This window comes from Copadichromis virginalis, linkage group LG1 (genome assembly GCF_057382275.1).
Source record: "Copadichromis virginalis isolate Kocher_CV1m ecotype Utaka linkage group LG1, C_Virginalis_male_GT1.1, whole genome shotgun sequence".
Classification (NCBI taxonomy): Eukaryota; Metazoa; Chordata; class Actinopteri; order Cichliformes; family Cichlidae; genus Copadichromis; species Copadichromis virginalis.
This window is the reverse complement of record NC_140618.1, coordinates 19,228,215-19,242,364: the sequence shown is the minus strand read 5'-3', so window position 1 is coordinate 19,242,364 and position 14,150 is coordinate 19,228,215. Positions and strand designations below refer to the sequence as shown.

General features: G+C 39.1%; 1 protein-coding gene and 1 long non-coding RNA gene across 2 annotated transcripts in view; one reads left to right on the top strand and one right to left on the bottom strand.

Annotated features, from left to right (window-relative positions):
• Positions 1-1,138: 1,138 nt before the first annotated feature.
• LOC146718640 (uncharacterized) lies at positions 1,139-1,729 on the bottom strand. The gene is made up of 2 exons (XR_014917485.1): positions 1,390-1,729; positions 1,139-1,303 (listed from the first exon to the last, which is right to left on the bottom strand). It is a non-coding gene; the product is annotated as an uncharacterized LOC146718640 (long non-coding RNA).
• A 5,151-nt stretch (positions 1,730-6,880) lies between these two features.
• Positions 6,881-14,150, top strand: part of LOC146718639 (DNA-binding protein RFX7-like) — a 28,494-nt gene continuing 21,224 nt past the window's right edge. Inside the window, exons 1-2 of the mRNA XM_085453183.1 lie at positions 6,881-7,398; positions 12,602-12,635. Of these exons, the coding sequence (XP_085309309.1) occupies positions 7,268-7,398; positions 12,602-12,635 (165 nt within the window). The 5' untranslated portion in view covers positions 6,881-7,267. The remainder of the gene's footprint in view (positions 7,399-12,601; positions 12,636-14,150) is intronic.

Here is a 14,150-nt window from a genome sequence, read left to right as displayed (position 1 = left end):
TGTTAACATTTTATTTCATGCAGACTCAATGTGATTACATCAGAGGGTTGAATGACAGAATACGGTCCGTGTCTTTGTAATAACTAAGTATAGAAGCAATATTTTGGCCCAGAGGCTTCCCTTGAAGACATAACTGGTTAGATAGCCACCAACCACACCTAACTCAAAAGTCATTCTGCACTCTGCAATGTCTTTTGCAGTGTTGTCAACTCTTCAGTAAGGATAATCGGTGTCCTAAAAGTCGCTAGAAGTAGCTAAGTGACGTCATCGCCCAATTTGCATAATTGGTCCTGCCTATGTAATTGTAACAGACGCTGTAGGAGAGAAATAACATCGTGGAAGAGACAGAGTGATTTAAAAAAAAAAAACAGCCTAAAAGCATTTGAAATATATTTAGAACTACAAATTATTTTTTTCTTTTCTCTTGTTACTGTTTTCAATAATTCCAACCCTCCTCCTTTATCCGGACTTTGGACCGGCAAAAGTGATCAGAAATAGGCACTCTGGCGGAGTTACTTTTTTTGGTGTGTGTGTGTGTGTCTTTTTAAGTTGTATTAAACCTTGTCATCCACAAAAAGTAACAGTAAAAGAAGAACATTTTTAACCATTAACAATCAAAATGGACATAGCAAGCCTCACCAGACAGCTTCAGTCGAAATCGGATGTACAAGATGGAGTTATGGCTCTGCAAGGACATCCGATTTCTAAGTTTGCAATGATTGGGCTGATGTATTTCACTGCATTGATTTAAGAATCAATAGTTCAATAGTAAAAAAAATTTACAGTGTAAATGTAACAGCATTGTTTATACTTGTAACTTCAAAATAAAAAGCTTACAGTTGCAATTAACAGTAATGTATTACCCTGTAATTAATAATATTTTTATACATTTTACGCATTAACCCTCTGGTCTCTATCCTGGCCATTTGTGGCCACTTCTTTCTCTTTTTTTTTTTGTTGACCATTTTTGCTGTGTTTATGCCAATGGAATGAAAGGGTCTAGTTTTTTTCAGCTTTAATAATTTTCAGCTTCTTAAATTCATCAAAAATATATACACTGAACATTGTTCCTGTTACGGCCGAGACCGTTTCAGACGAGTGACAGGACTCAAACGCAAGACACCGAACAGCTCGTAAGTATATTTTAAGAATAATGTTTAATGTTTACACAAAATATTCATAAACAAAAGGTGAGCGTAGACGTTAAACTAAATAACGATCTGGTCCGGGTCAGAGAGGACAGCTATTCCGGGGATTGGACTGGAAAGCAAGTCACAAAGGGTCCAGGAAAAGGTCGGGGTCACTGTAATAGAATGCAGATGTTCAAACATAGATAAGGAGGCATATGAATATGTTGTTTGGCTCAGAATCCTCCTTCGTACTGCGTACTTGCCAACGGAGGTCGGAGATGACATAGAGGGGTGAGTAGTCCGGGTGTGTAAATCCAAAAACTCCTGGCGTGGAGGCAGAGAGGCAGGTAGGTAATTTTGGTAATAGCCTGAGGGACTGCCAGAAGGTCCAGCATCCAAGTAGAAGCTCTTCGCCAGGGGTTGACAGTTAGGTGTAGTGATGTTTAGCAGAGAATCTGGCGAAGAGAGATTGAGAACGCTGGCCTTATGAGTCCCCGGCTAATTACCCACAGATGTAAGCGATCAGCAAAAACACTGAGGCCCCTCCCAGGGGTGGAGACGCCGGCTCGGAGGGAGACACACTGGCACACACCCGGACCATGACAGTTCCTCTTGCCTCGATCATGGAAACTTTTGGCCACCCGAAACCCATTATTATGAAATTTTAAAATTCCTTGTTATTGACAGTGCTAAATCATGCAATTTCATCATTTACCCATTTTTGGCCAACAACCAATTTCATGTAATATTCTTAGTTTCATATAGGGGCTTTTGATGACTTACTACACTGCAATGGACCAATAGAATGACACAGGTTTGATCTTAAGGATCTAATAGTTTGTACATGACATTACAATTTGCAAGATACACTGGAATATATTATCATCAAATATTACACAGGCTGCAGTGAATTTCTGTTGATGCAGGTTATTGACCTTTGAGTTTCCCAGTCAAACTTAGCTTTGAAGCACATGCTAAAAACACTTTTACTCTTGTACATTTCATAACAAGATACCATGGCCAAATTTTTAACTCTCCAAAAAAATAAAAAAATAAAAATAAAAATTCAAAGCTGCAGCTGTAGCACATACAGTAACAAACACTGCTAGTAAATGTGTCCTTTATGCAGGTGCAGAAAGTGCTACTGCTGTAAGTAAGCCTGACAGCTTCCAGATCACTTATTTTTCTAGAAAGATGGCAAGAAGGCCATTGCTGCTCATTTCTACAATCTCCCAGATGTCTTGGAATACAATGCCTTTTTCCCATGAAAACCACTTCACAGTAGTAGGAGTCTTCTAAAACCTACAAATGAAGAGTGATCCTGGAAGAAATGGGGAGCACACTAGTGACCTCAACAATTGCAAGACAGCCTTGTCCCTGATGCTCAACTGAAAAAAATAGAAAGTTTCATCAATTATATGGTGAAAAAAATTAGACCTTTATCCCCTTTTTTCTGAAAGGTTACTGGTAAATGGCCTGCATTTGTATAGCGCTTTTCTAGTCCCTAAGGACCCCAAAGCGCTTCACACTACATTCAGTCATTCACCCCTTCACACACACATTCACACACTGGTGATGGTAATATATAATCTCCGTGGAATTTAAAGGATAAAAAATGAATTTAGATAAATGTCTGGTTTTGGTGACAAGGACTGGTGCTAATTTAAAGACTGAAGTTGGTCAAAGTAGAAAAATGTTTTAATATATCTAAATTTTATAGCATTTTGTGAACGTAAACAAAAGGTGGCCATTTTTGGCAACAAACAAGCTGAGAGGGAGTTTTGTCTATTTTGCTCTCCTTGCACAAAAATAACTGCATAATAATCAATGTGATGTTAATGACAGCTGGGATAGGCTCCAGCGCCCCTGTTATGCAGAAACTGACACTTTTTGCCACAAAAAAGCTGAAGGGATAGTGATTTTTTTTTTTTTAAAAAAAACAGGATTGAAAAACACTTTATTTCTCAGCAGCATCAATAGTAACAAAAACACAATTTAGTTTTCACTCTCAAAGTCGATTGTTCTTATCTATTTTAAGTAGATTCTATATTTTTAAAACCTTTTATTCCAAAATATTGCAATACAGGATATGTTTTATTCAAACAAGAACTTTATTGAACAAACAATGAGTATAAAACATACAAGCAGATGAAGTATACAAGAGAATAGAACATGAATACAAATAAACAGGGTAAAAAAAATAAAATAGTTATATAAACACTAGGGGTGCAACGATACACAAAATTCATGGTTCGGTTCAATAGTTTGGTGTCACAGTTTCGATATTTTTTTGATACAAAAAAATGTTCATGCCTTTTTAATTTGTCATTTATTAAAATTATAAAAATATATTTTAAATCAAAAGTACAGTTTTTAAATTTAATGTTGCTGAAACAACAAAATAATTTAAAAAAAGAATAAATCCATCTGATCGAGAAATCACTCATCTTTGGCAAAGAGAGTTTATTACAGAGAAATGGCTCTTTCCAAAATAAAAGCTACACTATACCCTTCTTCTGGGCTATATTCTCAGCAGCATAACATATCAGGTCCCCATAAGGAGAATCATGTGCTAACAGCTGTCTAAATGACTCGGGTAAAGTTTGTAGCATGCGTGCTTGTTGTTTTTGCCTGCTTCCACTTGTCTTTGCACTAGGATGATGTCAGCGTAAATGTGCAGTCATATTCGTTGTGTTCCCACTAGTGCTGTCAGCGTTAATTTCGTTAAAATGACATTAACGCCATAACGCGGCAAATTTCCGTTAACGAGTTACCGCGGATTGCCCGTACATGGGGCTGGACGGAGTCAACACGTTAACAAGCTAAGTCAAAGGAGCTTGCAAAGAAAAGTGCCTGGACTTCTTTAAGTTGCTTGAAGACGTTTCACCTCTCATCCGAGAAGCTTCTTCAGTTCTAAGGTCAAATGGTGGAGAGTCCCAGATATAAACCTAGTGGGAGTAACCCCCCACAGAGGGACAAAAGGACCCCCTGATGATCCTCTAATCGCCTGAGCCAAGGTGTGAAACTGGGCGTGGGTCCCAATCAGCCAGAGTTTCGGGTGTGTTCATTGTGAAACCTGGCCCCACCTTATCATGCGAATTCCTGAGGTCAGATGGCCCAGGATGTGAGTGGGCGTTAAGGTGTCTGGGAAGGGATCTCAAAACTGGATTATAGATGGCAGAGAGTTGGTGTCGTAAACCCCCGCCTCTGTTCAAAGATGGTCGCTCACAGTGGACATAGATGGCTTCTTTCACTCCTCTTTCAAACCATCTGTCCTCTCTGTCCAAAATGTGAACATTGGCATCCTCGAAAGAGTGTCCTTTATCCTTAAGATGCAGATGGACTGCTGAGTCTTGTCCTGTGGAGGTGGCTCTTCTGTGTTGTGCCATGCGCTTGTGAAGTGGCTGTTTGGTCTCTCCAATGTAGAGGTCTGGGCATTCCTCGCTGCACTGTACAGCATACACCACATTGTTAAGTTTGTGTTTTGGCGTTTTGTCTTTCGGGTGAACCAGTTTCAATAACCTGCTCAGACAGAAACTGGTTGTCCATAACATACGCCTGCCCATACCAGAACCCCACCGCCACCATGGGCCACTCGATCCACAACGTTGACATCAGCAAACTGCTCACCCACACGACGCCACACACGCTGTCTGCCATCTGCCCTAAACAGTAAAAACTGGGACTGTGAACAGAACGCCTCTTCAATGTGCCAAACGCCATCGAATGTGCGCGTTTGCCCACTCAAGTCGGTTACAACGACGAACTGCAGTCAGGTCCAGACCCCGATGAGGGTGACGAGCATGCAGATGAGCTTCCCTGAGACAGTTTCTGACAGTTTGTGCTGAAATTCTTTGGTTATGCCAACCGATTGTTGCTGCAGCTGTCCGGGTGGCTGGTCTCAGGCGATCCTGGAGGTGAACATGCTGGATGTGAAGGTCCTGGGCTGGTGTGGTTACATGTGGTCTGCAATTGTGAGGCCAGTTGGATGTACTGCCAAATTCTCTGAATCACCTTTGGAGACAGCTTATGGTAGAGAAATGAACATTCATTTCACGGGCAACAGCTCTGGTAGACAGTCCTGCAGTCAGCATGCCAATTGCACGCTCCCTCAAAGGTTGCGACATCTGTGGCATTGTGCTGTTTGATGAAACTGCACATTTCAGTTTCATCAAAAAACAGGCACACCTGTGCAATGTTCATGCTGTCTAATCAGCCCCTTGATATGCCACACCTGTGCGGTGGGATGGATTATCTTGGCAAAGGAGAAGTGCTCACTAACAGATGTAGACAGATTTGTGAACAATATTTGAGAGTCATGGGTCTTTTGTGTATGTAGAAAATTTTTCAGATGTTTGAGTTCATCTCATGAAAAATGGGAGCAAAAACAAAAGTGTTGCGTTCATATTTTTGTTCAGTGTAGTTAGGTTGCTTAATATTTCCACTAAGTACTCTTTAAAATACAAGAATAGGGAGAATGGTGTAGGTTTAAGTTTATTCGACTGATCAGTGTTGCTGAACTATGAAATATTTTGGGTGTAGTGTATTTTTTGCATACAGGTATAACAGAATAGCTTTATTTTTGTTTTGTTTTGTTTTTTTATAAACTTGAGTATGAACTTATACAAAATGCAGCAAAATATTTTAAAAAAAAGTTTTATTGATTACAAAATGTGCTATATCAGATTTATATCTGTATCGGCAGATATCCAAATTTATGATATCGTATCAGTATCGGACATAAAAAAGTTATATGTGCCATCTCTATTCATTATAATAATAACATAGAAATGTAAATCACATGGACTTATTTTAGATCATGGATACAGTGTGGGGATGACAAATTAACCTGACAAGCTTTTTGCAGCAGCAGCTCTCTACAGTTAAACCTTTTATCACCTTTTGTGACTAAGAGTTTTATGAGTTTGTGAGCACTCGCCTTGATTATTGTAATGCACTTTATGTCGGTATTAATCAGGTCTCAATATCACACTTACGAATGGTCCAGAATGCTGCTCTTCGTCTGCTGACAAGGACAAGCAAACATGAGCATATTACTCCTGTTTGTGCTTCTTCACATTCGTTGTCTGTCCATTTTAAATTTTATTGTTTGCTTTTAAAGTTTTAAGTGGCTTGGCTCCCACTGACTTGGCATACTTTGTACAAATACACAAAGGTCTCTCCGATGAGCTGAACAGTCACTCCTTGCTGTCCCCACATCAAAACTGGAACAAGGAAATGAGTTGTCACAACTTCAGGTTTTTAACACCTTTCAACACCTTATCTCCAGGGCACTTTAGGAGAAGTACCAGAGTTAGCTTCAAGTCAGTTTTAGCCAGCTGTTTTGTTCACTTTTTAATCTTTCTTATTTATTGTCCATTTTATTTCTAGTTTTCCATGTTTTACTGTTATATTAAACAAAAAGGAATATTAAATATGGCTTTGTATTTTATCTGTCTTTTAACTGAAAAGTAACTATGTTTTTTGTTACCTTTCTGTATATCAAGGTTCAAAGTCATTTACCCCTCCTAGAGCAAAATAAAATCTGTAGAGGATTTGTTATAATTCTTGTTTTTAATAATAATACTATCCTATTACAACTGCTACTGTTAATAAAGACAATAATGCTATAATAATAATGAAACTAGCACACATGTAAAGCAGGAGTGTGTTTATATAAATGCAGTCTGGCACGGTCAGTGATGTCTTCTGCTTACATTTTGTTTTTAATGCTGAGCCTCTCAATGCGCATGCGCCTGCCAGACAGCTACTACTCACCATGCACATGTAGAGCAATCATAACGTGCGGGGCAGGCGGAGCACACCGGAGGGACTAGCTAGTTGTTTTGCAGCTGTCAGGTTGCCTGTTTACTCTTGCCTTTATTTATATTCATGTGTTGGCCCGTGTTTGACAGCGGCTCGTAGTTCCGCTCCACAGGCGCCAGTACTGACCGGCAGTCCGGGCTCGAAGCGAGCGATGTCGGAGGAGCGCAGGGTGGCAGCCACAACAACAACAGGGCGCGCTGCTGTCCCCCTAGCATCGCAACGTCCTCCGGTCCATGTTTAACCCTGCCGGGCGACTACACCTGTCCTCGCCTCCCTACCGGTCCACTCCCGTCCCACAGTGACCTCCAGTGATGGCTGATGAGGACCCCCAGCAGCAGCAGCCGCCGCCGGAGAGCGGGGCGGGGAGCCTGCCCGGCCTACTCCCCGGGCTGCAGGGCGCTGAGGCCAGCGCTCTGCAGCTCAGGATCAAGAACTCCATCTGGTGAGGAGATGTTTACTTCACACACTGTTGTGCTGTGCATACGCACAATTTGATGCTTAAAGGGAAACTCATCACAACATTTTTAAACTGCTCTTATCATGCTTGGACGCAGTCGCATCTTCACTGCTTAAATATAATAGTAAGTAAATAATAACAACCGTAGAAGTCCAGCATGTTAAATGTTAGACACATGCACGAGCTGCAGCGTGTGCTTGTGATAAAACAGCCGGATAAACCTGGTAGAGTAGACACTGTGCAAATGGAAAAATTAAATAACTCAAATAAAGCTTAAGGAACTTGTTTTATGCTTGAGTAACTAATTACTCGACTCCTTGAATAAAGGTATTTCTTTTTACATCCCACCACCGTGTTTATTCCAGTAAAAGTAGCTATATTTAACACAGGTATCACGAGGAAAATGCTCTAGAAATAGCAAAAGTAAAATTACTCTGTATGGCTGACATAATGGTCTCTGTCAGAGCAGCACATTGTATTCTAGTGATTATTGAGTTCTTATTACTCTTACGTGTATGGCAACTTTATTATCATTTTTATTTTGCATTTATTTGTTTTACGCTGTTCATTTATCTGAAGCGCTGTCTTATATTTTAGTTTTATATGTAAAATGGGACAGAAAACAGTGTACACTTAATCAGGAATTTGAAGACTGATTCCTAATGCAAGAGAGGAAGGAGTCATATTTCCCCAATATCTTTCTCTCTTTCTGTAATATACAGTGCTGTAAAAATGATGAAGTTGAATGATGAAGCTGATTTCAATTTCACCAGCAACACTGAGACCTGCTGAATCAAGAAATCAGTACAATAGAACCTGTCTAAAAAAAGTGAAGCAAGCCTAAAGCAACACATCATGCCACAATTTAAGAAAACAATCGAAAAACAAAGTTATTGACATCTATTAGTTTGGAAAGGGCTGAAAAGCCATTTTTAAGGCTTTGTGAACCACCTTAGAGTGATTATCCACAAATGGAGAAAACTTGGAAGAGTGATAAACTTTCTTAGGAGTGGTCAGCCTACGAAAATTACTCCAAGAGCATATCAACGACTCATCCAAGAGGTCATATTAGAACCCAGAATGACATATAAAGAACCGCAGGCCTTATTTGCCTCAGTTAAGTCAGAGTTCATGATTCAACAATAAGAAAGAGACTGGGAAAAAATGGCATCCATGAAAGAGTTCAAGGGAAAAAAACACTGCTGAACAAAAAGACAAAGGCTCACATTTGCCAAAAAAAACCCAATCTTCATGATCCCCAAGACTTTTGGGAAAATATTCTGTGGACTGACAAGACAAAAGCTAAACTTTATTGTAAAGTTCAAGTCCTGTTACATCTGCCATAAAGTAGCATAAACACAGCATTTCATAAAAAGAACATCATACAAGGAGTCAAGTGGTGGTGGTAGTGTGATGGTCTGACTGCTTTGCTCTGGCTGGATGACTTTCTGTAATTGAAGGAACCATTAATTCTGCTCTCTACCAAAAAAATCAGTGGTACTTGGGTCAAGCAGCAGGACAACGATCCAAAACACACTAGCAAGTCCACTTCTGAATAGCTCAAAAAAACAAAATAATAAAAAATAAAGAAAAAATAATAACAAATCAAGAAGAGGCAAATCAAATTTATATTTTTAACCAGTTCTCAGTTTGAGAGTCTCTGGCAGACTGGAGCCTCTCTCAGCTGTCATACTGGTAGCCAGTTTGTCACAGCTCTAACACAGACAACCAGTCACACTCACACCTGCAGCCAATAGATTTGAATCCAGGACCTTCTTGCAGTGAGGCAACACTGCTAACCTCTAGGTTCTGCTAGTGAATCCTGAGAAAATACCAGCGCCTTTCTGTGTGGATTTTCCATGTTGTCCTTGTGCCTGTTTGGGTTCCAGCTTGCTCATTTAGAACTGTTGATTCTAAATTGGTTATGGCTCGATAAGAGGCTTAATGTGAACAGAGTAAAGGAAAAGACTTGATTTCTTGTAAGGCACGTGTTCTTTTGTGTCTGCTACTTAAGGTCCTGTTCTGACCTTTTTTTCTGAATGAACTTAAGTTCTATCATTTAAATATCAGACAGCAAGAAAATGTCAAGGAGCTGAACAACCGGAAACACAGAAGTTCAGAGTTCAAATCTCTTCAGGAAATACCTCAATAGAAACATCACGTCACTGTGCTGCTAACAGTTTATCAATAACATGTTAGGATCCTGAACGTTTGCCCAGCTCCATACAGGTTTAACCTTTGAGAGGAGTAGAGCATAAATATTGGCATTCACCTCAGTGACCTGCTTCTGGGTGGCTCTTGGTGAAGTGATACAGTCGTAGTCTGGGTCAACAAGTTCACCTGCAACATACCGTCACTCTGTCTGCACAGGAAGTCTGGACAATCAAAGCACTGATTTTCAAAACCCCACCTTTGATGTTCATGTTAGCTTAATCGAACTCATTTTAATCTGGATTGTTTACTTGCTAATTAAATAAAGAAATTATTAAACATAAATTTCCCCTAAACTGCAGTATGTTACAGGATCTTCTCTTACTGAAATAACTGAAAATAAAGTGCTGAAATGAGTTGCTGTACACCTACCTTTACCTGACATATTTTACCTTACTAAATAAAAGCAGACACAAATCTTTTTATATAACAAAACAAATGTCATGTACTTTCTTAATTTTATAGCTTCACCAGACAACAGGACATTGACCCTTTTATCTTTTTCACTCCTAACTGCTTTGATTGTTTGCTAATACCGAGGCTCTTACAGAGGATACTGACTTATGGCTGGCTTTGTATTGTGGATGGCTTTAGCTTTAGTTGCTTTTCATTTGTTTAAAATGTGCATGTTTACATGTGTCATTGGGTTTGTTGTTACAAACATTTTTGTTTCCCCATTGTGGTTTACTTTAGCAAACTTTTTACCTTACTCACTTCCATGGTAACAGCGTAGCATGTGGCTGTGAGCCACATGTCATTGTGCACATGTTGTGTATTCATAAAAATGAGTGGGCTCGTAATAAATCATATCGAAGGCTGACCAGCCGCTCACCGGTCCAGGCCGAGAACACTGGAAATCATCCAGTTTTGGTCCATAGTCGGTCAATTAGTACATCTCTAATCTACTCTAAAACTATACTATTTAACCCTTCATCCAACAACAAATTTCATCTTTCATCTCTAATTTCATTTCTTTTTTGTTCACTGTAATCTTGCCTTTTAAAATGCTAACTGTAGCAGCTAAATTGTTAGCCGTTTCATCTGTCCATAAATTGTTAGACCACTATGTAAGCCCTTCGTCCATTCAGTTAGTAGTAGCTACTACTCTATATAACAGCTATTCATTTAATCAGATTTCATTAATTTATCCCTAATATTTTGACAATTGTTATATTTCTTCTGTTAATCGACAATTTCAAATATTTATCCTGTAACTTCTAGTAGCTAAATGATTAGCTAGAATTATTGGCTGTCCATAAATAGTGGTTTACTAATTTAAATATTCATCCACTAAATTAGAAGTTACTATTAGAGTCACTAATTTTTGATTTAATTAAACTCGGTGACCAATTTTATGTATTTATCGCTTATGTTTTTGCTGTTTCTTTTGTCCTGTTTTAGGTATTCATTACTTATTAAAGTGATAGTTTTAGCAGTTACCGTAGCTGCTAAAAGCATATAAGCTAAACAACTGACAACCTTTTGTTAATGATAATTCGATATTCTTTTCTTTTCTTTGGTTAGGACTACTTTAATTAGCTGCTTTATCTATTTATTTATTTTAAAGACTTTTGTGATTTGTTTTTTTCCTGCACCTTATCCACTAAAATTGATCCACTTTCACTGCTCCCTTGTCACATGGGGTTATCACAGCAGGTAGCTCTGCATGTTTGAGTTGACAGATGCTCTTACTGGCACAACCTCAAACTATGGAGCCACTCTGCACCATAGCCACTATGTTTAGTTTACTGTAACTGCTTCTGCTCCAACTTGTTTGTTTGAGGATTTTTAATTTTTATAAGTTGAACAAATTTTTCCATGAACCCCCCCTAACTTCTGTATAAGTACCTACTGGGGTACCTTTAGCCCTAATTAGGAATCACTGGTCTGGGGTTAGGTGTACATCTTGCTGGTTTATCAGCAACATTTGTTTGTCTTGTTTCAGTTCTTTATTTTCAAGGCTTAGGTCTTGTAGAAAGTTGCGTCAGGTGTCGTTCAGTTTATCTGCTAAGTCTGCCTCACAAACGGCTTACTGACGGTCTTTCAGCACTGGGAAATCCTCAGCCCCCTGGTAACAGTCAATTAAAGTGAACTGTTCTTGTCATGGCTTAGAGCGTCTCCTGATTCTGACCTGCCCAGCCCAAGTAATAGTCTTTAAATGTGACCTACCTTCTGCCCCACAGTCATTGACAGCATGCTGCCCTGTCTGTGGATTACACATGAAACCTGGACTTTATTCCTCAGTTTGGTTTTTCTGTCTGCAGCAGTGGACCTAAATAGGAGCGACTAATTGTGATCTTTCCCGCTATCAAAGTCTGTTTGATTGTATGTTAATTTTAGCTGTAGCCTGAGCATCATTCCAGTCACTCTTGGATTTTTGTAGTGATCTTTGATAGTTTTTAGCTGCAGCTCAGCAGTGGCTGTTTATGAGCCTCAATCAAATCTTACACTTCTTCCGGATTGACCTCAGGTTAAAACCTACATCATTAAAAGTCAATCAGGAAGAGAATTTCATGCTTCCGAGGCCTGTGTGAGATGCTAAGGCAAAAAATAGAAGTGACACATGATCATGGTGGGACACAGGGAAGCAGTTACATGTGTTAATATGTTATTTTTGATTAAGTTTTTCATTTAAGTTAGGCTTTCACTAAAATTTGCCAGAACTTTGTATTGTACTGGTAACCTTTCTGTTGAATATAGAATAGGAGTATGAGAATAAAACCTGTAAACACAGAAAAATATTTGGGAAAACTGTTGATAAAAAAGATCTTCTGTCCTAAACAATGTTCATGTCCCTGTTTCTTTTTACATATGACCACATGTGTTTGTGGTGGTGGGATACATGACCTGAGAGATCCTGAGGGGAGGGTCGTCTCATACCAAACATTCCTCTGCTTTATAAATAAATATACTTCAGACACAAGTGCTCATGTTACACCGGCTTCATGCTAATTTGTACTATGTCTCTGTTTTGCAGCAAATCTGTTCAATCAAAAGTGGAAAACATTCTGGTGAGTATTCCTGACATATTTGTGATCTGCAGATAACAACTTTAAGGAGATTTTTCATACTCTCTGTTCAGATATTGTCAGAAGATTATTAGTGTTCCCAATAGGTTGAGCAGAAAAAACATTCCTACCATCCATGTATAGTTTAAAAATAAAAATAGAAGATCCGTTGGTAGCAGTGTTAAGCATTAACCTCCTGAGAACCAGCCTATTCATTTATGGCATGTGCAATGGACGTTTTTGGATGTTTTTGATCTATATATTTTGACTTATTTGAGCTACCCTAATAAGTCTTGTTGTGCTAAATAGAGGACATCCATTCCATTGATATCTCATGCGTTTGGGTGGCCTCTTTTAGCTCCAAAGAGGAAGGAAATCAAAAAGTTCAATCGGAAGAATCTCTTTTCCTCAGTTCTCAGGAGGTTAAGGGTGTATCTGAAGGCTGAAACATAGACTGTATAACAAAGATGGTTTCTTTGTCTTATAATATAGTCTGCATTGTATCTATGGGATGTGCAGTCACCTGCTAGTTAATGTGAATTAACGAACAAAGAAAATAATTTCACTACCAAAAACCAGAACACAGACTTCTTGGACAGACTTTATATTCTGTTTATAGCACAGTTAGAATATACAGTTCAGTGTCTAAAATTAGCAGAGGTGAGGCCTTGCTGACAGCTAGCAGCCACGCCTCTAAGAATCCCAGTACATCCACCGCATTAGTTGCTTTGCACGCTAGCGGTGACGTCACCACAGCTTTGTTCCATGTACACCAGTGTTTAGGGCATGGGTACCTGCTGCAGTATTCTCCTGAACAATAGGTGTCTCCACTCACACAAAATTCCCACACCAGTGTGGGTATAGGAGGAGAGGAATTCAAAACTAGAAGGAAAGAAACTGGTGAGTTTTTTTCCCCCTCCACAAAATGTAATCTTTCAAACTGTTGCTGCATCTCACATCCGCCATACGTCACTGTTCAACAGGGTGACAAGGGTAGGCATAATGGATTAACACAGTTTATAATTCAGTCCAATAACATAACCTTTTTAAGTCGTTAAAGACAAATGAACCAGAGCTGTTTCTTCTATAAACTTTAAATCTTTCCACATTTCTTTGTAGCTAGCCTCAAGTGCTCATTTTGATGTGTTGGGGTGGTTCACTTAATTTCTTGTTGATAAAACACTTTTGATTTAAGTGGGAAATTTCTATTCTAATGTGGCTGCTATGTGGTGTTCCACAAGGATCTTGTTGAAATCCCTTTTTATTTTCATTAAATTATATTCTGCAAATGTTTTTGCAGCTTAACACAGACAAGACAGTCTCTAATTATTGCTCTGGGGAGTATTTTCCCCCCGTATTAGACACACCTGGTTCCTTTCTGATCCACTGTGACCAAAATTTAGCCCAATAATCTATTCATTAGCTTTCAGTCTTTAACCTTTGATGCTCACATCAAGTCTTGGACCGGCTCTTGCTTTTTCTATTTAAGAAATATCGCTAAACTCAAGACTGTTGTCT